Source organism: Mustelus asterias, unplaced genomic scaffold (assembly GCF_964213995.1).
Source record: "Mustelus asterias unplaced genomic scaffold, sMusAst1.hap1.1 HAP1_SCAFFOLD_116, whole genome shotgun sequence".
Lineage (NCBI taxonomy): Eukaryota > Metazoa > Chordata > Chondrichthyes > Carcharhiniformes > Triakidae > Mustelus > Mustelus asterias.
In genome coordinates, this window is record NW_027590156.1 from 1,002,870 (window position 1) to 1,029,989 (window position 27,120).

Genomic DNA, 27,120 nt, shown 5'->3' on the forward strand with positions numbered 1-27,120 from the left:
TGATTCAGGAAGGAGTCTTGAACTTGGTGCCACAGATCTACAAGGAAGCCAAGGGTATTGTTTTAGCCCTTACAGACACCAATACTTTATCCTCAGTTTTAGTCAGGTTAGTCAGAGGTTTAGTCAGGTGTGGTGAAAGCTTCAACCAATCACCTGGCCTTTTGGAACATAATTTGCAGTCACAGGGAGATGCCATGGAAATGTGGGGATTGTGGGAAGAACATAAGAACTAGGAGCAGGAGTAGGCCATCTGGCCCCTCGAGCCTCATGGCTGATCTTTTTGTGGACTCAGCTCCACTTACACGCCCACTCACCATAGCCCTTAATTCCTTTACTGTTCAATAATTTATCCTTGCCTTAAAAACATTCAATGAGGTAGCCCCAACTGCTTCACTGGGCAGGGAATTCCACAGATTCGCAACCCTTTGTGTGAAGAAGTTCCTCCTCAATTCAGTCCTAAATCTGCTTCCCCTTATTTTGAGGCTATGCCCCCAAGTTCTAGTTTCACCCGCCAGTGGAAACAACTTCCCTGCTTCTATCTTATCTATTCCCTTCATCATCTTATATGTTTCTATAAGATCTCCTCTCATTCTTCTGAATTCCAATGAGGATAGCCCCAATTTACTCAGTCTCTCCTCATAAGCCAACCCTCTCAACTCTGGAATCAACCTAGTGAATCTCCTCTGCACCCCCTCCAGAGCCAGTATATCCTTTCTCAAGTAAGGAGACCAAAACTGTACACAGTACTCCAGGTGTGGCCTCACCAGCACCTTATACAGCTGCAACATAACCTCGCTGTTTTTAAACTCCATCCCTCTCGCAATGAAGGACAAAATTCCATTTGCCTTCTTAATTACCTGCTGCACCTGCAAACCAACTCCTTGAGATTCCTGCACAAGGACACCCAGGTCCCTCTGCACAGCAGCATGCTGCAATTTTTTACCATTTAAATAATAGTCAATTTTGCTGTTATTTCCATCAAAATGGATGACCTCACATTTACCAACATTGTACTCCATCTGCCAGACCCTCGCCCACTCACTTAGACTATCTATATCCCTTTGCAGACTTTCAACGTCCTCTGCACACTTTGCTCTGCCACCCATCTTTGTGTCATCTGCGAACTTTGACGCACTACACTTGGTCCCCAACTCCAAATCATCCATGTAAAACATAAACAATTGCGGTCCCAACACTGATCCCTGAGGCACACCACTGGTCACTGATCGCCAACCAGAAAAACACCCATTTACCCCCACTCTTTGCTTTCTGTTAGTTAACCAATCCTCTATCCATGCTAATACATTACCCGTAACACCGTGCACCTTTATCTTATGTAGCAGTCTTTGGTGCGGCACCTTGTCAAATGCCTTCTGGAAATCCAGATACACCACATCCACAGGTTCCCCATTGTCAACTGCACATGTAATGTTCTCAAAGAATTCCACCAAATTAGTCAAACATGACCTTCCCTTCATGAACCCATGCTGCGTCTTACCAATGGGACAATTTATATCCAGATGTCTCGCTATTTCTTCCTTGATGATAGATTCAAGCATTTTCCCTACTACAGAAGTTAAGCTAACCGGCCTATAGTTACCTGCCTTTTGTCTACCTCCTTTTTTAAACAGTGATGTCACATTTGCTGTTTTCCAATCTGCGGGAACCACCCCAGAGTCCAGTGAATTTTGGTAAATTACCACTAGTGCATTTGTTATTTCCCCCGCCATTTCTTTTAGTACCCTGGGATGCATTCCATCAGGACCAGGAGACTTGTCTACCTTTAGCACCATTAACTTGCCCAACACTACCTCTTTCGTGATAATGATAGTTTCTAGGTTCTCACCTGCCAGAGCCTTCCTGTCATCAATTTATGGAGGTTCTCTTGTTTACAATAATCTCCCTAATTGTAATTCACACCAGGTTCTAGTGACTTAACCATCTGGCAAGAAAGAACACTTTAAATGGTGAATTCAGAAAGTTTATTAACCATTAAAAATGTGACAAGTCAGAAAGATAAAAAACAAAGTATCGATTAACACTCAATGGAGAAAGCTTCACTTTAACAATTGAACAAACCTCTCTCCCTCTCAGACCAGGACATGAAGCGACAACTCTGCAAACAGGGGTAACTTGTAAAACCAACAGCTCTCAACACCTCTCTGTAAACATCTCTCCCTCCATCTCTCTCTACCAAATTGGCTTCTCAAGACCCCTTCTTTATACTTTAAAAATGTCAAACGCCCACCTTAGCAAATTCCCATAAATCTTCAATTATAAACTAAAATAAATATGAATTTTCAGGCGATTTAAAAACAAATGAACTGTCTGCTGAAAGGGTTAACTTTCCTACAGAACCTAAAGGGGTGGAGAGTGAGCAGCAAAAACTTGGCACACAATTACATCACTTTACACAAGTTTAAAAAACTTCTCGAACAATAAAACAAACTTGATTTTAAACTTCATCTATTAAGTTTTTTTGTTATATTCCTCAATGTAATTATTTTAATTTGATCAGTTTTTGTTAGGGATGGGTAACTTCCGTTCTTTATAAACTGGTTCACTCTTTTAAAAAAATTCTACATGGGCTCAGAGAATCAGAACCCAGACTTTATCATCCTTATCCTTTTTCTCCCTTTGCCACCACTCCCTCTGTTTTGCGTAAACATTTTATCCTAAAAGTTAAATACTGCGGATGCTGGAATCTGAAACAAAAATCGAAAATGCTGGAACATCTCAACAGGTCTGACAGCATCTGCGGAGAGAGAACAGAGCCAATGTTTCGAAGTGTCGTCCAGACACAAAACGTTGGCTCTATTCTCAAATCATTTTATCAACAAGTTTCTTGTTCTTAGTTTCCAAATAGCAGGTAAGAACCTGTCCGGTTCCCACTTGAGCTCTGATTTTTCACTGGCCATGCTTGCGTAGGATTATAACCATTAGAATCTACTCAGAGGTCCGCTTTTCAGTCCAGTGTTACTTGGAGTTTACCGTCACTTCACCGACGATTGGGTCACAAATCCCTCACAGTTCTTATCACAAATTTAGGATAAATTAATTTAAACAATGCCCAAGAACACTTCTTAATTTCTTAACTAACTACCTACCATTCTTTGTTGATTGGTCAGACCCCCTGTTCACAGATTCAGGTTTCTCAGCTGCTGAACACCAGATGGTCCTGGAATAAATTGAACTCCAACTCATTCTGAGTAAATATTCTCACCAGGTCCTCTGTTGGGACCCTGCTAAGCAGCTTTAATGGTTCATGATTGCAGAAACTGAGCAGTCACAGGAATGTGGTCAAAATAGTCCAGTCCTATAATCTGCAGTACTTCAATTATAACAGAATATGTGGCTGTATGTAGCTGCCTCGGCCATGGTCAACCCCAACACTGCCTTCCTGAACTGTTACAATGCCTGAGGTGTAGGTACACACACAGTGCTGTTAGGGAGGGATTTCCAGCTACACATTCCAGACTTTCACTGGACTGTAGGTCGATATCAGATTGATACATTTCATTCAACCACACCCAAGGTGAGTTATTCCAATTCCTTTATTGTCCAGGACAATATATTCACAATATCTTTAAAACAGAAATTAAACATTCCCATTTGATTTCAGACAGTAACATATTCTGTTAGTTTGTTCGTTATTGTCGATGTCAGGTTGGGGTTGTTCCCCTTGGAGCAAAGGAGGTTGAGGGGAGATTTGATAGAGGTGGACAAGATTCTGACAGGTTTAGATAAGGTGGACAAAGAAAAGCTGTTCCCATTAGCTGATGGGACAAGGATGAGGGGGACACAGATTTAAGGTTTTGGGTCAGAGATGCAGAGGGGGGTGGGATGTGAGGAAGAATATTTTGATGCAGTGAATGGTAATGACCTGGAACTCGCTGCCTCCGAGGGTGGAGGAAGTGGAGACAATAAACAATTACAAAGGAAATTGGATGGGCATTTGGGGGGTTTCAAACAGAAATGCTGACTAAATATCTCTGAACTTCCTCACACCCTGTCACTCTGTGATCCGTGTGAAATTTGAAACCAGGTATTCGCAACAAGACTCAAAGAGCATCAGCCCACTGGAGGCAAAGTCATGAGACCGGCCAGTCCAGCAGAAAGAAACCCTCCGACCCTCCCCATTGACCAACTGTGAGAATGAACAAAATGCAGTCCTGGGTGTAATTGAGAGCAGAAACAATAACAGCAGAATCCAACTCCTGGAATCACTCGTGAACTTGTTGGTGTCTCAGCAGGGCAGATGAAACACTGAATCCCTTCCCACATTGAGAGCAGATGAATGGCCTCTCCCCCGTGTGAACTCGCTGGTGTGTCTGCAGGCTGGATGAGTCAGTGAATCTCTTCCCACATTGAGGGCAGGTGAACGGCCTCTCCCCAGTGTGAACTCGCTGGTGTTTCTGCAAGTTGGATAAGTCATTGAATCCCTTCCCACACTGAGAGCAGGTGAACGGTTTTTCCCCAGTGTGAACTCGCTGGTGTGTCCGTAGGATGGATAATCGAGTGAATCGCTCCCCACACTGAGAGCAGGTGAACGGTTTCTCCCCAGTGTGAACTCGCTGGTGTGTCCGCAAGTTGGATGACTGAGTGAATCCCTCTCCACACTGAGAGCAGGTGAACGGTTTCTCCCCAGTGTGAACTCGCTGGTGTGTCCGCAGATTGGATGACCGACTGAATCCCTCCCCACACTGAGAGCAGGTGAAAGGTCTCTCCCCAGTGTGAAATCGCTGGTGTGTCCGCAGGCTGGATAACTGACTGAATCTCTTCGCACACTGAGGGCAGGCGAACGGTCTCTCCCCAGTGTGAACTCGCTGGTGTCTCCGCAGGCTGGATGACAAAGTGAATCCCTTCCCACACACCGAACAGGTGAACGGCCTCTCCCCGGTGTGACTGCGTCGATGAATTTCCAGATCAGATGGAGCTTTGAATCCCTTCCCACAATCCCCACATTTCCACGGTTTCTCCATGGTGCGGGTGTCCTTGTGACTCTCCAAGTTAAACAATCAGTTAAAACTCACACAGAACACGAGTACAGTCTCTCCCGCTGTGAATGCTGCAATGTATTTTCAGGCTGTGTATCTGGTTAAAGCTTTTTCCTCCGTGCACTGGAACACTCTCAATTGAGTGTGTCTGTGTTTCGGTGCTTTTCCAGTGATGCTGATGTTTAAAATCTTCTCTCGCAGACAGAACAGAGAAACATTTCTCCTTCTAGATTGAAAGGCCGATGATATTCGGGTCCAGATGAATTGAGTGAGTCTGTCAGATATTTGGTTTGAGATTTCTGTCTGTAAATCTTCACCTTCTGATATCCTGTAAAAGGAGTTTATAAAAACTATCACTGTCGCTACAGGATAGAAGTTCAGAACAGACAATTCTAGTTTCTGTGGAGCATTCTTTCCTCTCATTCCCCAAAAGCTGTAAATCTCCATTCTCACTCTGCTGTATCTAATATTCACGCGCCCAATTTTCCTGAAGGTGTTGATTCAGGTTGATTGACAGATCCATGCTCACTGCTTCCTGTCCAGCACAGAAATCATAACTCAAAGCAGCTGCAATCAGTTATTCGCCACATTGAGTCCGCTCAACCATTCATAGAATCATAGAATCTACAGTGCAGGAGGAAGGCATTAGGCCCATCGAGCCTGCACCAACAACAATCCCAACCAGTTCCAATCCCCGTAACCCCCCATGTTTACCCTTCGAATCCCCCAACACTAAGGGTCAATTTATCATGGCCAATCAATCCAATCCACACATCTTTGGATTGTGGGTGGAAACCGGAGCACTGGAGGAAACCCATGCAGAGATCATGCAAACTCCACACAGACAGTGACCCAAGCCAGGAATGGAAGCCAGGCCGGTACGCTGTGAGACAGCCGTGATAACCACTGAGCCACCGTGCCGCCCAGATGTACCTGAGCACCATTTTCTCCACAGTATCCCCTGGATCCCTTGATATCCCTTGATATCATGGGCGGCACGGTAGCACAGTGGTTAGCACTGCTGCTTCACAGCTCCAGGGACTTGGGTTCGATTCCCGGCTTGGGTCACTGTCTGTGTGGAGTTTGCACATTCTCCTCGTGTCTGCGTGGGTTTCCTCCGGGTGCTCCGGTTTCCTCCCACAGTCCAAAGACGTGCAGGTTAGGTTGATTGGCCATGCTAAAAATTGCCCTTAGTGTCCTGAGATGCGTAGGTTAGAGGGATTAGTGGGCAAATATGTAGGGATATGGGGGTAGGGCCTGGGTGGGATTGTGGTCGTTGCAGATTCGATGGGCCGAGTAGCCTCTTTCTGTACTGTAGGTTTTCTATGATTTCTATGATCTTGAATATCTAGAAACCTATCAAACCCTTACTTGAAAATTCTTGATAATGGCTTTACAGTCCTCTGGGGTAAAGAATTCCAAAGCTTCACCAGATCCTTGAGTGAAGAAATCCCATCTCATCTTCGCTTTCTCTCCAAATAAATGTACTTTATTACAGGACCATAAATAAAATCTAATCTGTACAATAGAACAAAACTAGACATATCTCTGTCCTATATTAATTTGTTCCCTTAAATGTCAGCCATCTCCGGTGGAAACCAGCCTTTAAATGTGAACATCAGGAAAGAGACCATCCTTTTAGCCAGACAAATAAATGTGTCAAGCTGAGGGAGCAAAGGATGTCAATGTCTTTAAGAGAGAGAGAGAGACCTGGGCCAACCTTTCCAGAGTCTGCAGCCTTCCTGGATTCACTTCCTTTCCCTTCAGTTGCTGCAAGTCCCCAATTTCCCCCAGAATGAGAAAAGAAATGGAAAGGGGGAGAAAAGAAAGTGTTTTACTCACAGATGTTGGCGACAGGAACACATTTTAGTCTGTCTGAAGCTCCATCTTCAGTCACACAAAAGCCCGCGCTCTGATTGGCTGGAAGACCTGAGGCCTTCCGGTCCTCCAACATTTTTCATTGGCCAGAGCTGATGAGGGACAGTGAGTCAAAAGCGCGCATGTGCAGGTTTTGGGGGAATGCGCATGTGCGGGTGTGGGGCGGGGCCCAGGACAAAGCCGGCGCACTGACCATTGTCTGTCCGGGTCTTTCAGCCTTTCCCATTGGACAACAGCTCAGCGCGGCTGGAGAACAAAGTCCCGCCCACCCCCACGTGGGGCTCCGCCCCTCATTGTCTGTCTGCGGGGGATTGACCAATGGGAACTCTGGAAGACCGGACGTACTCTGGTCCTCCAGCCAATCAGAGATCCCCATTGTCTGAATGCGGAAGTGGACAATGAGCTTGTTCAGCTGCTCACTCCTGCCCAGCAAAGCTGCTGCTGCTTCTCTCTGAATGAAGATTGAGCTTCAGACAGACTCAAACTTCCTTCTGTCTCCAACATCTGTGAGTAAAACACTTTCTTTTCTCCCCCTTTCCATTTCTTCTCTTATTCTGGAGTTGAATTTTTAACTTCCAGGTCACCACTCGCTGCCGAAATAAAAATCCTCCTCGCATTCTTCATGTCTCTCTAACCAGTGTATTCACACATTAGTCTACTCATTTATGTCCAAATGTAACACTTTCTGGGGAAATTGTTGTCTTGCAGGAACTGATGACAAGAAATAGAAGCAGGAGTGGCCACCAGGCCCATCAAGCCTGCCCCGCCATTCAATCCAATCATAGCTGATCTATTCTAGCCTCAGCTTCTTTTCTGTGCCATTTCCCTATAGCCCTCCAATCGTCGATCTATCAAATATTTATCCACCTCACTTTAAATACTTCTAATGATCCAGCCTCCACCACCCTTTGAGGCAGAGAATTCCAGAGATTCACCATCCTTTGCGAGAAACAATTTCTGCGCAACTCAGGTTTAAATGACCGATCCTTTATCTTGTAGCTTGTTTGTAACTCTTCCACTCGTGAAAATGTCTCACTATCTACCCTGTCAAGCCCCCTCAGGATCTTATATGCTTCAATAAAGTCACCCCTTTGTCTTCAAAACTTCAATGAATACAGACCGAGACAATTTATTCTCTCTTGATAGGACCACCCTCTAATCGCAGGAATTAGCCTGGTGAATCTCCTTTGGACTATCTCCAATGTTACTATATCCTTGTTTAGGTAAGGGGATCAAAAATGTACACAGTATTCCAGGTGAGGCTTCACCAACACCCTGTACAATTGCAACAAAACTTTCCTGTTTTTAAACTCCAATCCCTTCTTACTTATTGTGGGACCTGTCTGCTAGCCTTTTGTGATTCATGTGCAAGAACATCTAGATCCCTCTGTACTTCATTCAACTGCAGCCTCTCTCCATGTAGATAATCTCCCTTTTGATTCCTCCGACTGAAATACACGACCCTACACTTCCCCACGTTAAACACCATTTGCCAGGTTTTCACCCAGTCACTCAATCTATCTATATCCTGTTGCAGAATCAAAAGATCCTCATCACAACATGTCTGTCCACCTATCTTCGAATCATTTGGAAACCTTACATTCTGTTCCTTCCTTCAGGTCATTAATTGAATAATGAACAATTGCAGGCGAAGAACTGATCCCTGTGGTACTCCACTAGTTACATCTTTCCACTCTGAAAATGACACATTATTCCAATTTTCTGTTTTCTATGTGACGGACAGTTTTTAATCCATGCTAACACACTTCCTACAATTCCATGAACTTTTACTTTATGTACCAGCCTCTTATGCAGTACCTTGTCAAATGCCTTTTGGAAATCATAGGATCCCTAGAGTGCAGGATGCCATTTGGCTCAGAGAACAAAGAACAAAGAACAAAGAACAATACAGCACAGGAACAGGCCCTTCGGCCCTCCAAGCCCGCGCCGCTCCCCGGTCCAGGATTGAATCCTGAATCCAGGATCCCCGCCCAATTTTCCAGCCTATCTACATACCAATATCCTATCCACCGAGCTGTCCCTCACAGCTATGATGCTTTGTTCATTACACCCATTAACTTACCCCCACCCCCCCATTCCAGACCATGTGATCTCCAGGGAGAGGCGAAAACCCAGAGTGAAAAACCCCAGGGCCAATATGGGGAAAAAAAAAAAAAATCTGGGAAATTCCTCTCCGACCCCCTGAGGCGATCGAAACGAGTCCAGGAGATCACAATGGCCCCGATCGGAAAATGCTTCCCAACCCTAGTCATTTCCACTTCCACGAACACCATATGAATTCCCTGCCCCCGAGACAGGTTCCCAACTATCCGCAGTCTCACTCTGTACTGGCACCAGCAAGATGATCGTAGAATGAAGCCTTGAAACGAGAAACCAGGAACAATTAGCCCGCGCCGCTCCCTGGTCCAAACTAGACCACTCTTTTGTATCCCTCCATTCCCACTCCGTTCATATAGCTGTCTAGATAAGTCTTAAACGTTCCCAGTGTGTCCGCCTCCACCACCTTGCCGAGCAACACATTCCAGGCTCCCACGACCCTCTGTGTAAAATATGCCCTTCTGATATCTGTGTTAAACCTCCCCCCCTTCACCTTGAACCTATGACCCCTCGTGAACGTCACCACCGACCCGGGGAAAAGCTTCCCACCGTTCACCCTATCTATGCCTTTCATAATTTTATACACCTCTATTAAGTCTCCCCTCATCCTCCGTCTTTCCAAGGAGAACAACCCCAGTTTCCCCAATCTCTCCTCATAACCAAGCCCCTCCATACCAGGCAACATCCTGGTAAACCTCCTCTGTACTCTCTCCAAAGCCTCCACGTCCTTCTGGTAGTGTGGCGACCAGAACTGGACGCAGTATTCCAAATGCGGCCGAACCAACGTTCTATACATCTGCAACATCAGACCCCAACTTTTATACTCTATGCCCCGTCCTATAAAGGCAAGCATGCCATATGCCTTCTTCACCACCTTCTCCACCTGTGACGTCACCTTCAAAGATCTGTGGACTTGCACACCCAGGTCCCTCTGCGTCTCTACACCCTTTATGGTTCTTCCATTTATCGTGTAGCTCCTCCCTACATTATTCCCACCAAAATGCATCACTTCGCATTTATCAGGATTGAACTCCATCTGCCATTTCCTTGCCCAAATTTCCAGCCTATCTATATCCTTCTGTAGCCTCTGACAATGTTCCTCACTATCTGCAAGTCCTGCCAGTTTTGTGTCGTCCGCAAACTTACTGATCACCCCAGTTACTCCTTCTTCCAGATCATTTATATAAATCACAAACAGCAGAGGTCCCAATACAGAGCCCTGCGGTACACCACTAGTCACAGGCCTCCAGCCGGAAAAAGACCCTTCCACTACCACCCTCTGTCTTCTATGACCAAGCCAGTTCTCCACCCATCTAGCCACCTCCCCCTTTATCCCATGGGATCCAACCTTTTTCACTAGCCTACCATGAGGGACTTTGTCAAACGCTTTACTAAAGTCCATATAGACAACATCCACGGCCCTACCTTCGTCAACCATTTTGGTCACTTCTTCAAAAAACACCACCAGGTTCGTGAGGCATGACCTCCCTCTCACAAAACCATGTTGACTATCGTTAATGAGTTTATTCCTTTCTAAATGCGCATACATCCTATCTTTAAGAATCTTCTCCAACAACTTCCCCACCACGGACGTCAAGCTCACCGGCCTATAATTACCCGGGTTATCCTTCCTACCCTTCTTAAATAACGGGACCACATTAGCTATCCTCCAATCCTCTGGGACCTCACCTGTGTCCAGTGACGAGACAAAGATTTGCGTCAGAGGCCCAACGATTTCACCTCTCGTCTCCCTGAGCAGCCTTGGAAAGATTCCATCAGGCCCTGGGGATTTGTCAGTCTTTATATTCTCTAACAAACCTAACACTTCCTCCTTTGTAATGGAGATTTTCTCCAACGGTTCAACATTCCCCTCCGAGACACTCCCAGTCAACACATCCCTCTCCTTAGTGAATACCGACGCAAAGTATTCATTTAGGATCTCCCCTACCTCTTTGGGCTCCAAGCATAAGTCCCCACTTTTGTCCCTGAGAGGTCCGATTTTTTCCCTTACAACCCTTTTGTTCATAACGTATGAATAAAATGCCTTGGGATTCTCCTTAATCCTGTCCGCCAAGAACATTTCGTGACCCCTTTTTGCTCTTCTAATTCCCCGTTTGAGTATTTTCCTACTTTCATTATACTCCTCCAGAGCTCCCTCCGTTTTTAGCTCCTTGGACCTAACATACGCCTCTCTTTTCCTTTTGACCAGTCCCTCAATTTCCCTGGTTATCCACGGTTCTCTAATCCTACCCTTCCTATCCTTCTTTTTTACAGGCACATGCTTGTCCTGTAGCCCTAACAACCGTTCCTTAAAAGACTGCCACATACCAGATGTGGATTTACCCTCAAACAGCCTCTCCCAATCAAGAGCTGCCAATTTCTGCCTGATCCCAATAAAGTTAGCCTTCCCCCAATCCAACACCTTACCCTTGGGACACCACTCATCCTTTTCCATCACTATCCTAAAGCTAACAGAATTGTGGTCACTATTTGCCACATGTTCCCCGACCAAAACTTTGAAGACCTGACCGGGCTCATTCCCCAGCACCAGGTCCAGTATAGCCCCCTCTCTAGTTGGGCTGTCCACATATTGTTCCAACGAACCCTCCTGTACACATTTTACAAATGCCTCCCCATCCAGAGTCCCTGCCCTCAGCGAATTCCAGTCTATACCAGGGAAATTGAAGTCTCCCACTACAACAACCCTATATTTCCTGCACCTATCCAGTATCTCCTGACATATCCATTCTTCCACTTCCCTTGGGCTGTTGGGGGGCCTGTAGTACACCCCCAACATAGTGACTGCGCCTTTCCTGTTTCTAAGCTCCACCCAGAGTGACTCGCTACACGACTCCTCCGAATTGTCCTCCCTCTGCACCGCTGTAATATGCTCTCCAACCAATACCGCTACTCCCCCACCTCTTTTGGCCCCTCCTCTGTCTCGCCTAAAACACTTGTACCCTGGAATATTCAGCTGCCAGTCCTGTCCCTCTTTCAACCAAGTCTCCGTCACCGCAACCACATCCAAATTCCTCGTGCCCATTAAGGCCCCAAGTTCGTCTGTTTTACCTGCTACGCTCCTTGCATTGAAGTATAAGTCTGCACTGACTCTCGAAAAGAGCATCTTTCCCAGGTCCTATCCCCATAACCCCACATTTTTAACCACACTAATCCCCCTAATCTATATCTATTGGGACACAAGGGGACAACTTAGCATGGCCAATCAACCTAACCCGCACATCTTTGGACTATGGGAAGAAACTGGAGCACCCGGAGGAAATCCATGCAGACATGGGGAGAACGTGCAGACTCCACACAGACTGTTACACAAGGCCGGAATTGAACCCGGGTCCCTGGCGCTGTGCTGCTCTATCTAAATACACTACATCTACAGATTGTGCTCGACCTACTCTTCCTCTTGCATCCTCAAAGAATTCGAGCAAATTTGTCAATCGTGATGTATCTTTCATAAAACCATGTTGACGAGTTTTGATTATATTCAGCTTTCCTGAATGATTAGCTATTTCCTCTTTGACTCCAGCGTCTTGCCAATAATTGATGTTAAACTAACTGGCCTATAGTTCCCTGCCTTCTGCCTTTCTCCCTTCTTGAACCAGGCTGTTTTCCAATCTTCTGATATCCTCCTGGAATTTAGCGAGTTATGAAAAATTACAACTAAATTGTCACTATCTCTTCAGCAACGTCCAGAGAAAGCCTTGTGTACAGTTCATTGGTTTCTGGTGCCGTGTCCGCCCTTAGCCACTGAAGGGAAAGCGAGTGAATCCAGTCTGTACATTCCACACATTGTTAGTCCAGTCAGATAGACATATATCTGTCTGGCAGCCTGCATGGAGATTTCCAGCTCTCTGTGTCCAGGACAGGAAGCAGTGAGCATGGATCTGTCAATCAGCCTCAATCAGCACCTTCAGGAGAATTGGGAGGGTGAATATTAGATACAGCAGAGTGAGAATGGAGGGAGAGTGTGTGGGATGGAGATTTACAGCTTTTGGGGAATGAGAGAGGAAAGAAGTTTCCATAGAAACTAGAATTCTGAAAGACTTCTGAAAGACTTCTGATCGATGTGCTGTTTCGATGCATTGATCCCAACAGGTGCCAGACTGCTGCAACTAGCGGAATTTCACAGTGACTTCATTGCAGTGTTAATGTAAGCCTTACTTGTGACTAATGAATAAACTTAAAAAAAGGAAATGTCTGTTCTGAATTTCTATCCTGTACTGACAGTGATGACTTTTGTAATCTGCTTTTGCAGGATAACAGAAGGTGAGGATTTACAGACAGAAATCTCAAAACCAAACGTCACATCAAAATCTGACAGTCATTTGATTGATCGGGATCTGAATATCATTGGCCTTTGAACCGAGAAGGAGAAATCTTTTTCTGTTCTGTCTGCTTCAGAATTTCTTTGACATAAATGTGACTGAAAAAGCACCAAGACACAGACACACCAGAGTGAGAGTGTTCCAGTGCACTGAGTGTGGAAAGAGCTTTAACCAGTTCCACCGCCTGAAAATACATCGCAGCATTCACAGCGGGGAGAGACTGTACCCGTGTTCTGTGTGCGATTTAACTGATTATTTAACCTGGAAAGCCACAAGGACACCCGCACCATGGAGAAACCGTGGAAATGTGGGGACTGTGGGAAAGGATTCAGTTTCCCATCTCAGCTGGAAATTCATCGGCGCAGTCACACTGGGGAGAGGCCGTTCACCTGCTCTGTGTGTGGGAAGGGATTCACTCAGATAATTGATTTACAGAGACACCAGCGAGTTCACACTGGGGAGAAATCGTTCACTTGCTCTGAGTGTGGGAAAGGGTTCATTCAGTTATCCACCCTGCGGAGACACCAGCGAGTTCACACTGGGGAGAGACCATTCACCTGCTCTGTGTGTGGGAAAGGATTCGCTCAATTATTTCATTTGCAGAACCACCAGCGAGTTCACACCGGGGAGAGACCATTCACCTGCTCTGTGTGTGGGAAAGGATTCAGTGTGTCATCAAGCCTGTGGCGACACCAGCGAGTTCACACTGGGGAGAGGCCATTCTCCTGCTCTGTGTGTGGGAAAGGATTCAGTGTGCCATCAGGCCTGCGGACACACCAGCGGGTTCACACTGGGGAGAGACCGTTCACCTGCACCGTGTGTGGGAAGGGATTCACTCATTCATCCCGACTGCAGAAACACCAGCGAGTTCACAAGTCATAGAGTCATACAGTACAGAAGAGGCCTTTCAGCCCATCGAGTCTGCACTGACAAAACTATACTAAATTTACACTAATCCATTTTCCAGCTCTTGGCTGATGGTGTTTGAACTGTCAAAACATTCAAGTGCCCATCCATGTGCTTTTTAAAGGTTGTGAGGTTTCCCGCCTCCACTACCCTCCCAGACAGTGAATTCCAGACTCCCACCACCCCCTGGATAATAACATCTTTCCTCAAATCCCCCAAAACCTCCTGCCCCTCACCTTAAAATGATGCCCCCTCGTTATTGACCCTTCAACTAAGGGAACAGCTGCTTCCTATCCACTCTGTCCATACCCCTCACAATCTTATACACCTCAATCATGTCCCCCCTCAGCCTTCTCTGCTCTAAAAAAGACAATCCAAGCCTATCGAGTCTCTCCTTATAGCTCGGCTGCTCCATCCCAGGCAACATCCTGGTGAACCTCCTCTGCACCCCCAGCAATAAGGGGAGGAAGTGTCCGGATTCTACATAGAACATAGAACATAGAACATTACAGCGCAGAACAGGCCCTTCGGCCCACGATGTTGCACCGACCAGTTAAAAAAAAAAACTGTGACCCTCCAACCTAAACCAATTTCTTTTCGTCCATGAACCTATCTACGGATCTCTTAAACGCCCCCAAACTAGGCGCATTTACTACTGATGCTGGCAGGGCATTCCAATCCCTCACCACCCTCTGGGTAAAGAACCTACCCCTGACATCGGTTCTATAACTACCCCCCCTCAATTTAAAGCCATGCCCCCTCGTGCTGGATTTCTCCATCAGAGGAAAAAGGCTATCACTATCCACCCTATCTAAACCTCTAATCATCTTATATGTTTCAATAAGATCCCCTCTTAGCCGCCGCCTTTCCAGCGAAAACAATCCCAAATCCCTCAGCCTCTCCTCATAGGATCTCCCCTCCATACCAGGCAACATCCTGGTAAACCTCCTCTGCACCCTCTCCAAAGCCTCCACATCCTTCCTGTAATGTGGGGACCAGAACTGCACACAGTACTCCAAGTGCGGCCGCACCAGAGTTGTGTACAGTTGCAACATAACGCTACGACTCCTAAATTCAATCCCCCTACCAATAAACGCCAAGACACCATATGCCTTCTTAACAACCTTATCTACTTGATTCCCAACTTTCAGGGATCTATGCACACATACACCTAGATCCCTCTGCTCCTCCACACTATTCAAAGTCCTCCCGTTAGCCCTATACTCAACACATCTGTTATTCCTACCAAAGTGAATTACCTCACACTTCTCCGCATTAAACTCCATCCGCCACCTCTCGGCCCAACTTTGCAACCTGTCTAAGTCTTCCTGCAAACTACGACACCCTTCCTCACTGTCTACCACACCACCGACTTTGGTGTCATCAGCAAATTTGCTAATCCACCCAACTATACCCTCATCCAGATCATTAATAAATATTACAAACAGCAGTGGCCCCAAAACAGATCCCTGAGGTACACCACTTGTAACCGCACTCCATGATGAATATTTACTATCAACCACCACCCTCTGTTTCCTATCCGCTAGCCAATTCCTGATCCAATTTCCTAGATCACCCCCAATCCCATACATCTGCATTTTCTGCAGAAGCCTACCATGGTGAACCTTATCAAACGCCTTACTAAAATCCATATATACCACGTCCACTGCCTTGCCCCCATCCACCTCCTTGGTCACTTTCTCAAAAAACTCAATAAGGTTAGTAAGGCACGACCTACCTGCCACAAAACCATGCTGACTATCACCTATCAATTCATTACTCTCCAAATAACTATAAATCCTATCCCTTATAATTTTTTCCAACATCTTGCCGACAACAGAAGTGAGACTCACCGGTCTATAATTCCCGGGGAAGTCTCTGTTCCCCTTCTTAAACAATGGGACAACATTCGCTAACCTCCAATCTTCTGGTACTATACCAGAGGCCAACGACGACCTGAAGATCAGAGCCAGAGGCTCTGCAATCACTTCTCTTGCCTCCCAGAGAATCCTTGGATAAATCCCATCCGGACCAGGGGATTTATCTATTTTCAGACCCTCCAGAATATCCTGCACATCCTCCTTATCAACTGTAATACTGTCTATTCTACTCCCTTGCAACCCAGTGTCCTCCTCAGCTATATTCATGTCCCCTTGCGTGAACACCGAAGAGAAATATTGGTTCAATGCTTCACCAATCTCCTCCGGTTCCACACATAACTTCCCTCTGCCATCTATAACTGGCCCTAAACTTGCCCTAACCAACCTTCTGTTCTTGACATACCTATAGAACGCCTTAGGATTCTCTTTAACCCTATCCGCCAAAGTCTTCTCATGTCCCCTTTTAGCCCTTCTAAGCTCGCTCTTCAACTCCCTCTTAGCCAATCTAAAGCTTTCTAGTGCACTACCCGAGTGCTCACGTCTCATCCGAACATAAGCCTCCTTTTTCTTTTTAACCAACAAAGAAACTTTTTTGGTGCACCACGGTTCCCTAGCCCTACCAATTCCTCCTAGCCTGACAGGGACATACCTATCACAGACTCGCAGTAGCTGCTCCTTGAAAAAACTCCACATGTCGGACGTTCCCAGTCCCTGTAATCTCCTAGTCCAACCTATGTTTCCTAATTCTCTCCTAATAGCCTCATAATTACCCTTCCCCCAGCTAAAACCACTGGCCCGAGGTTCATGCCTATCCCTTTCCATCACTAAGGTGAACGTAACCGAATTGTGGTCACTATCACCAAAATGCACACCAACTTCCAAGTCTAGCACCTGGTCTGGCTCATTTCCCAGCACCAGATCCAATATAGCCTCACCTCTAGTTGGCCTGTCTACATACTGAGTCAAAAAACCTTCCTGCACGCTTTGAACAAAAACTGACCCCTCTAACGAGCTAGAGCTATAACAATTCCAGTCAATATTAGTCAAGTTAAAATCCCCCATAACAATTGCCCTATTACTTTCACTCCTAAGCAGGATTGACTCCGCAATCCTTTCCTCAACCTCTCTAGAACTTTTAGGAGGTCTATAAAAGACTCCCAACAGGGTGACCTCTCCTCTCCTATTTCTAATCTCCGCCCATACTACCTCAACAGATAAGTCCTCATCAAACCTCCTCTCTGACACTGTGATACAATCTCTGACCAATAATGCTACCCCTCCTCCTCTTCTACCTCCTTCCCTACTTCGACTAAAACACTTGAACCCCGGGACCTGCAGCATCCATTCCTGCCCCTGCTCTATCCATGTCTCTGAAATAGCCACAACATCGAAGTCCCAGGTACTGATCCACGCTGCAAGTTCACCCACTTTATTGCGAATACTCCTGGCATTGAAGTATACACATTTCAAACCCTGCTCCACCCCACCTCTGCAATGCCGTGCATTGCAGTCCCCATCCATGCATCCCTCACTTTCAGCCCCACTACTCAGGATCCCTCCCCCCCCCCGAATCAGTTTAAACCTCCTTGCATGGCCTTAGCAAATTTACCCCCCAGGATATTGGTCCCCTTCTGATTAAGGTGTAGACCATCCTTCTCATAGAGGTCACACCTTCCCCAGTACGAGCCCCAATTGCTTAAGTACCTGAACCCCTCCCTCCTGCACCATCCCCTCAGCCATGAATTCAAACCTTCCCTCTCCCTATTCCTCTCTAAACTATCCCGTGGTACAGGCAAGAGTCCAGAGATAACCACTCTGTCAGTCTTGGCCTTTAGTTTCCACCCCAACTCCATAAATCCCTGCCTAATATCCCCTTCCCCTATCCTCCCTATGTCGTGTGTCCCCACATGTACAATAACTTGTGGTTTATCTCCCTCCCCCCTAAGAATCCTGAATACCCTGTCAGACACATCCCGGACCCCAGCCCCTGGTAGGCAACACACCAACCCTGAGTCCCTACCTTTAGTTCCGACCCTCCTATCTGTCCCCTTAATTGTGGAGTCCCCAATCACAAGGCCCAGTCTTTTACAGCCCCTAACCACCTGAGCTTTCTCACTCGGCTCACCCCCAGAGATCTGCTCTCTATGCTCAGTTGATTCCTCCTCAACTGTAGCCTCCAGCACCGAAAACCTATTATGGAGGGGAACCGCCCCAGGGGATTGTCTTCCCGATTGCTTCTTACCCCTCCTCCTGGCATTGACCCAAGCCTCATTTCTAGGAGTTACTATTTCTCTATAACTCCTATCAACTTCCACCTCCGCCTCCCGAATTATGCGGAGTTCCTCTACCTCCCCCTCCAGCTCCTTTACACGCTCCTCCAGAAGCTGCAATCTAATGCACTTCTTACAACTAAAATCTCCTGAAACACTACTGGATTTCCTCACCACATACATCCCACAGGAGATGCAGCATACTGCCTGAACTGCCATCCCTGAAGCCATTACCAGCCATTACCTACGGACCAATGAAATCCCATTATGTCAGAGGGTAAAATGCAATTGGTTAAAGTATATGACGTGTAATTAAGGATTGATTTGTATTGAAAATGATTGGTTCACACCTGATGAAAGGCAGGAGAATTGATATGAAGAATGTATTATTGATCTATCCTAATGATTGTCAGAGTTATTAGATCAGGATGCTTCTCTTCCAGAGCAGGATTAACACTGTCCAATAATTTCTCCCTTCAATCGTTGGTCAAATAAAAGATTTGTCTTTAAACTGGGATACTGGCTTTCATGAGTGTTTGTATTGTCTGAAGGTTTTGGCAATACCTGGTCTCCAGCGGTAATGTACCCAGTGTGTTTTGGGAATGAACTCAGAAGAATCATTCAACACTCAAGCCTGAGTCAATTGACAAACAGTTTATTGAGTTATGCCAGTGGGGAGAAGTATGCCTGTCTGGAGACAATACATATCTCTTACACGTCTCTGTGCCCTGTTTGAGAGCAGATTTCCACTCCATCTGACGAAGGAGCAGCGCTCTGAAAGCTAATGGCATTTGCGACCAAATAAACCTGTTGGACTTTAACCTGGTGTTGTTAAAACTCTTACAGTGGGGAGAAACCACAGGGGCTGATCATGTACAACTCCACCCTTGTCACGGGCCTTTGACAAGGTCCCTCGTGGCAGACTGGTGCAGAAGGTGAAGTCGCATGGGATCAGAGGTGAGCTGGCTACGTGAATACAAAACTGCGTGGTCAAAGAAGACACAGGGTAGCAGTGGAAGTGGAAGTTTCTGAATGAAGGGTTGTGACAAGTGACATTCCTCAGGGATCAGTGCTGGGACCGTTGCTGTTTGTAATATATATAAATGATTTGGAGGAAAATGTAACTGGTTTGATCGGTAGGTTTGCAGACGACACAAAGGTTGGTGGATTTGCAGATAGCGATGGGGACCGGCAGAGGATACAGCAGGATATAGATCAGTTGGAGACTTGGGCGGAGAGATGGCAGATGGAGTTTAATCCGGACAAATGTGAGGAAATGCATTTTGGAAGGTCTAATACAGATAGGAAATGTACAGTAAATGGCAGAACTCTGTCCATGCCTCTCATAATCTTGTAAACTTCTATCAGGTCGCCCCTCAACTCCGTTGTTCCAGTGAGAACAAACCACGTTTCTCCAACCTCTCCTCATAGCTAATGCCCTCCATACCAGGCAACATCCTGGTAAATCTTTTCTGTACCCTCTCCAAAGCCTCCACATCTTTCTGGGAGTGTGGTGACCAGAATTGAACACTATATTCCAAGTGCGGCCTAACTAAGGTTCTATAAAGCTGCAACATGACATGCCAATTTTTAAACTCAATGCCCCGGCCGATGAAGACAAGCATGCCATATGCCTTCTTGACTACCTTCTCCACCTGCATTGCCACTTTCAGTGACCTGTGTACCTGTAAACCCAGATCCCTCTGCCTATCAATACTCTTAAAGGTTCTGCCATATACTGTATATTTCCTATCTGTATTAGACCTTCCAAAATGCATTACCTCACATTTGTCCAGATTAAACTCCATCTACCATCTCCCCGCCCAAGTCTCCAACTAAATCCTGCTGCACCCTCTGACGGTCCCCATCACTATCCGTAATTCAACCAACATTTGTGTCGTCCACAAACTTACCAATCAAACATTTTCTTCCAAATCATTTATATATATATTACAAACAGCAAAGGTCCCAGCACTGATCCCTGAGGAACGCCACTCGTCACAGCCCTCCATTCAGAAACGCATCGTTTCACTGCTACAGTCTGTCTTCTCCTGATTAAATATTTCTGAACTTCCTAACACTCTGTCACTCTGAGATCCTTGTGACATTTGATTCAAAGAACATCAGCCCACTGGAGGCAAAGTCGTGAGACCAGCCAGTCCAGCAGAAAGAAACCCTCTGACCCAATCCATGGATCAACTGTGAGAATGAACAAAATGCAGTCCTGGATGTAATTGAGAGCAGAAACAATAACAGCAGAATCCAACCCCTGGAATCACTCGTGAACTTGTTGGTGTCTCAGCAGGTGGGATGAAACTGTGAATCCCTTCCCACACTGAGAGCAGGTGAACGGCCTCTTCCCAGTGTGAACTCGCTGGTGTATCTGCAGCTCAGATGACTGAATAAATCCCTTCCCACAATGAGAGCAGGTGAATGGTTTCTCTCCAGTGTGAACCCGCTGGTGTCTCTGCAGGTGGGTTGACAAAGTGAATCCTTTCCCACACTGAGAGCAGGTGAACGGCCTCTCCCCTGTGTGACGTAGCTGGTGTCTCTGCAGGTCGGCTGACTGAGTGAATTCCTGCCCACACTGAGAGCAGGTGAATGGCCTCTCCCCGGTGTGAATACGCTGGTGTGTCCGCAGATGCGACGACTGAGTGAATCCCTCCCCACACTGAGAACAGGTGAAAGGTCTCTCTCCAGTGTGAACTCGCTGGTGTGTCTGCAGTTGGGCTGACCGAGTGAATCCCACCCCACACTGGGAGCATGTGAATGGCCTCTCTGCAGTGTGAACTCGCTGGTGTATCTGCAGGCTGGATGACTGAATGAATCCCTCCCACACTGAGAGCAGGTGAATGGCCTCTCCCCAGTGTGAACTCGCTGGTGCATCCGTAGGCTGGATAACTGATTAAATCCCTTCTTACACTGAAAGCAGATGAATGGCTTCTCCCCAGTGTGGCTGCGTCGATGAATTTCCAGCTTAGATGGGGCTCCATATCCCTTCCCACAGTCCGCACATTTCCATGGTTTCTCCATGGTGCAGGTGACCGTGCCTCAGTTGCAGCCTCGTCCACACACAGAACACAAGTACAGTCTGTCCCAGCTGTGAATGGTGTGATATTTATTCAGGCTGTGTAACTGGTTAAAGTTCTTTAGTCAGTGCACTGGATCACTGTGGTGTGTTGGTGCTTTTCCAGTCACATTGATGTTTGAAATCTTTTCAAATCGACAGACTGGACAATCATTTCTCCTTCTAGATTCAAAAGCCGATGATATTCCCAAGGAATATGACTCAAGTCTCGACGTGACTTTTGAGATTTCTTTTGAGACTCCTCTTCCAATATCCTGTAAAACAAGTTTTAAAAAGTAATCAGTGTCAGAACAGAATAGAAATTCAGAACAGAAAATTCTAGTTTCTGTGGAACATTCTTTCCTCGCTCATTCCCCAAAAGCTGTAAATCTCCATCCCACACACTCTCCCTCCATTCTCACTCTGCTGTATCTAATATCCACCCTCCCAATTCTCCTGAAGGTGCTGATTGAGGCTGATTGACAGATCCATGCTCACTGCTTCCACTCCAGCACATAGAAATCAGAAGAAATAGAAGCAACAGTTGGCCATTCAGCCCATCAAATTGCCTCAACCATTCATTGGGAATTGGCTGATCTACCTCAGCGCCATTTCCCGTATTATCTCCCTGATCACCCAATGTCTTCAATATCTCAAAATTTATCAATCTCCAGCTTGAAAATTCTTGATGACTGAGGCTCCACAGTCCTCTGGGGTGCAGAATTCCAAAACGTCACCACATCCTTGAGTGAGGAAATCCCTCCTCATCTTAACTTTCTCTCCATTTTCCACCTGTTCCCCAAAGCGCTTGACTCCTTTATCAATCAAAAATCAGTCTAACTCACCCTGGAATATATTCAATGACCCTCAGCCTCCACTGATCCCTGTGGAGAAGAAATCCAAAGACTCGAATAGGCAAGAGATGAATGACTGGAAATATATAATGTAGCGACAGTACAATATTAGTCTGTTTTAAGCTCAATCTTCATCCAGAGAGACCTCTTTTTAGGTCAAACCAAGTAAACAAACTCAAATTAAATCAGGACAAAGTAAAAGGGGCAGCTCCCCAAAAAGGAGGGGGAACAGCCCGAACAGAAATCAAAATGCAAAGGAAACTTAAAAACATCAAATTAAAATGTGGTTATTAGGGTCAATAATGCACCCCAACCCCTGCGGTGCCCAGCGGGCTCATCCAGAGAGAGAGGAGCAACAATGGAGGAAGCTCCATACGGCCATGCACACAAGTCCCGGACTCTGATTGGCTGGAGGACCAGCGCCCATCCGGTCCTCCACACGTTCCCATTGGTCAATCTGCCGCATGTAGACAATAAGGGGGCGGAACCGGGGCCCACGTGGGGGTGGGCGGGGCTTTGACCGCCTGCTGCGCTGAGCTGGTGTCCAATCCGCAGTGTGCTGCTTCTGTAACCAGTGACATTGCTGCCAATGGGACACTGTGTGCTGGGAACGCCCCTCTGAGTCATTGTGACGGCACAATGGAGCCCTGCCTGAATCAGCCAATAGCAATCACTCTGCTCCGCGGTGACGTCTCCGGGTTCAGGCGCGCGGACCCGGGAGCCCCGCCCCCACCCATTGTTCCCCAGTCTGTACATTCCACACATTGTTAGTCCAGTCAGATAGACATATATCTGTCTGGGAGCCTGCATGGAGATTTCCAGCTCTCTGTTTCCAGGACAGGATAAACACAGTAAGAAGTTTAACAACACCAGGTTGAAGTCCAACAAGTTTATTTGGTAGCAAATACCACTAGCTTTCAGAGCGCTGCCACTTCGTCAGGTGGAGTGGAGAAATGCTCACAAACAGGGCATACAGAGACACAAACTCAATTTACAGAATAATGATTGGAATGCAGTCTTTACAGATAATCAAGTCTTAAAGGTACAAACAATGTGAATGGAGGGAGCATTAAGCACAGGTTAAAGACAGGACAGCCAGTGAGATTCTGCAAGTCCAGACAAGCTGTGGGGGTTACAGATAGTGTGACAGGAATCCAAGATCCCGGTTGAGGCCGTCCTCATGTGTGCGGAACTTGGCTATCAGTTTCTGCTCATCCAGGACAGGAAGCATGAGCATGGATATGTCCATAGAACGGGTAAGGGTTTGCTCTGCAGAGAGCCAGCATTGAATCAGTGGCCCGAATGGCCCCATTCCAAGCCCTGATGTCTGACTGATCTAAAGAGAGAAATTTCAGCTGCTCCAGTCTCTCCAACTAACTGAATTGCCTCATCATAGAATCGTACAGTGCAGAAAAGGCCCTTCAGCCCATCGAGTCTGCACCGACATGCAAGAAACGCCTGACTTCCCACCTAATCCTATTTACCAGCACCTGGCCCATCATCTTAAATGTTCTGACTTGCCAAGTGCTGGTCCAGGTACTTTTTAAGGATGTGAGGTGCCATTCTCGCAAATCTCCTCTGCATCCTCTCTAAGAACTTCACATCTTCCCTCAAGTCTGAGGCCCACATATAGAGTTCCATTCTCGAGGGATAGAATCGAACAGCAGGGAGGTTATGTTCGACTTGATTAGAAGCGTGATTATACGACACTGGGAATACTGTCAACAGTTGTGATCTCCATTTAGAATCATAGAATCCCTCCAGTGCGGAAGGAGGCCATTCAGCCCAATTGAGTCTGTACTGACTCTCCAAAAGTTCATCCCAGCCAGGTCTATTCCACCCGAGCCTCGAACCCCGCATATTTGCCATAGCTAATCTATCTAACCTGCACATCGTTGGACTGTGGGTGGAAACCGGAGCACCTGCAGGAAAAATGTGCAAACTTCACACAAACAGTCACCCAAGGCCAGAATCAAACACGTCTCCCTGGATTTGTGAGGCAGCAGTGCTAACCACTGTAGAAATAAAAGCACTGGAGAAGGGGCAAAAAAAGTCACAAGAATAATCCCAGAACTGAGAGCATTTAACCCTCAGGAAAGGCTGGGGCTGCTGATTGTTACAAAGACATTATCAGTTTAAAAAATGTTTATTTTTGATCTGTTACATTGTTCCAATTTGGCTGTACACTGCCCAATTCTGGAACCCAAATTGTCCTTTTAAAGGGTTTGAATTTGGCAGAGATATAACCATCAAGCAAAGACTCAGACACCAAATCAGTCAATTGTATCAAAGTTTATTGATTACATGCAACTTTTAGAAACTGATCGGGTCAAGTTTACTCATCAATGAAACTCTACCAACTCCACACTTTCAAGTCAGTGATCGATCCAAGAGAAGTGGACGACAATGTGAAATCCTGGGGCTGACAGAGAAACAGTCACTGCCTCTGAGAAGCACGGACGGCACCTTCCTGGGGTTTCGAATAGCAGGGAACCCTTCACTGAACCATTCCCAGGACTAACTACTCATCTTTTTTTTATTCATTCGTGGGACATGAGCGTCACTGGCTGGCCGGCATTTATTGCCCATCCCTAGTTGCCCTTGAGAAGGTGGTGGTGAGCTGCCTCTTGAATCGCTGCAGTCCATGTGCTGTGGGTTGACCCACAATGCCGCTAGGGAGGGAATACCAGGATTTTGACCCAGTGACGGCGAAGGAACAGCGATATATTTCCAAGTCAGGATGGTGAATGGCTTGGAGGGGAACTTGCAGGTGGTGGTGTTCCCATGTATCTGCTGCCTTGTCCTTCTAGATGGAAGTGGTCATGGGTTTGGAAGGTGCTGTCTGAGGATCTTTGGTGAATTGCTGCAGTGCAGATAGTACACACTGCTGCTACTGAGTGCGGTGGTGGAGGGAGTGGATGTTTGTAGATGTGGTGTCAATCTATGGGCTGCACGATGGTGCAGTGGTTCACACCGCTGCCTCACAGCGCCAGGGCCTGGGTTCGATTCCCGGCTTGGGTCACTGTCTGTATGGAGTTTGCACATTCTCCCCGTGTCTGCGTGGGTTTCCTCCGGGTGCTCCAGTTTCCTCCCACATTCTGAAAGACGTGCTGGTTAGGTGCATTGACCCAAACAGGCGCCGGACTGTGGCAATTAGGGGAATTTCACAGTAACTTCGTTGCAGTGTTAATGTAAGCCTTACTTGTGACGAATAAATAAACTTTAAAACTTTAAAAGTGGGGAATATTCCATCACACTCCTGACTTGTGCCTTGTAGATGGTGGATAGGCTCTGCGGAGTCAGGAGGTGAGTTACTCTCCACAGTATTCCTCGCCTCTGACCTGCTCTTGCAGCCACTGTGTTAATGTGGTGAGTCCAGTTGAGTTTCTGGTCAATGGTAACCCCAAGGATGTTGACAGTGGGGGATTCAGTGATGGTTACACCATTGAATGTCAAGGAGCGATGGTTAGATTGTCTCTTATTGGTGATGGTCATTGCCTGCCATTAAATGTTACTGCCACTTGTCAGCCCAAGCCTGAATATTGTCCAGATCATGTTGAATTTGAACATGGACAGCTTCGGTGTCTGAGGGGTCATGAATAGTGAACATTGTGCAACCATCGGCGAACATCCCCAATTCTAACCTTATGATGGATGAAAGGTCATTGATGATGCAGCTGAAATGGTTGGGCCAAGGACACTACCCCGAGGGACTCATGCAGAGATGTCCTGGAGCTGAGATGACTGACACTCCAAAACCACAACCATCTTCCTATGTACCAGGTATGATTCCAACCAGCGGAGAGTTTGCCTCCTGATACCCATTGATTCCAGTTTCGCGAGGGCTCCTTGATGCCGCACTCGGTCAAATGTGGCCTTGATGTCAAGGACTTTCACTCTCACCTCACCTCTGGGATTCAGCTCTTTGGTCCATGTTTGAACCAAGGCTGTAATGAGGTTGGGAGCTGACCCTAGTGAAACCCAAACTGGGCGTCACTGAGCAGGTTATTGCTGAGCAGGTGCTGCTTGATAGCACTGTTGATGACCCCTTCCATCACTTTCCTGATGATCAAGAGTAGACTGATTGGGCGGTATTTGGCCGGGTTGGATTTGTCCTGCTTTTTGCGTTCAGGGCAATTTTCCACATTGCCGGGTAGATGCCAGTGTTGCAATTGTACTGGAAGAGCTTGGCTATGGAACGGGCAAGTTCTGGAGCACAAGTCTGGAATGTTATCAGGGCCCATTGCCTTAGCAGTATCCAGTGCCTCCAACTGTTTCTTGATATCATGTGGAGTGGATCGACTTGGCTGGAGACTGGCATCTGAGATGTTGGGGACCACTGGGACCCGCTCTTCGCTCCAATGCATCATGAATTTAGGCTTGCTATTTTTCACATGTAACTATTCATATCTGCACACTCACACCCGTATCCCAAAATCATGTCACACATTCTTAACTCTCAGATGTGCTGATGAAAAGATCAAAGTGAGTGTCTGTCTTTCTTATCTCCTGCTGTTCTGGTGCTGATATTTCATGTAGTGGCCGGACTTTTAAATGTGGATTTCTTTAAAACAAAGTTCATGGACAAAGATGTAAGTATTTCCAAGAGAAAGTGATCAACTTATTCATCCCATTTACACATTCCAGACTTTCTCAAGAATGTAGGTGGATACCAGATTGATATATTCCATTCAACCACACCCAAGGTAAGTTATTCCAATTCCCTTATTGTCCAGGACAATATATTCACAATATCTTTAACACAGAAATTCAACATTTCCATTTGATTTCAGGGATTAACATATTCTGT

The 27,120-nt window shown here is 46.4% G+C and overlaps 2 protein-coding genes across 2 annotated transcripts in view; both read right to left on the minus strand.

Annotated features, from left to right (window-relative positions):
* LOC144484595 (uncharacterized) overlaps positions 1-27,120 on the minus strand; it is a 185,593-nt gene that overhangs the window by 131,746 nt on the left and 26,727 nt on the right. The gene's annotated exons all lie outside the window — the stretch shown is intronic.
* Positions 1-27,120, minus strand: part of LOC144484581 (uncharacterized) — a 59,941-nt gene that overhangs the window by 29,576 nt on the left and 3,245 nt on the right. The window contains exons 3-4 of the mRNA XM_078203063.1: positions 21,058-21,111; positions 20,677-20,835 (exon numbers count right to left, since the gene is read on the minus strand). Coding sequence (XP_078059189.1) covers positions 20,677-20,835; positions 21,058-21,111 — 213 coding nt within the window. The remainder of the gene's footprint in view (positions 1-20,676; positions 20,836-21,057; positions 21,112-27,120) is intronic.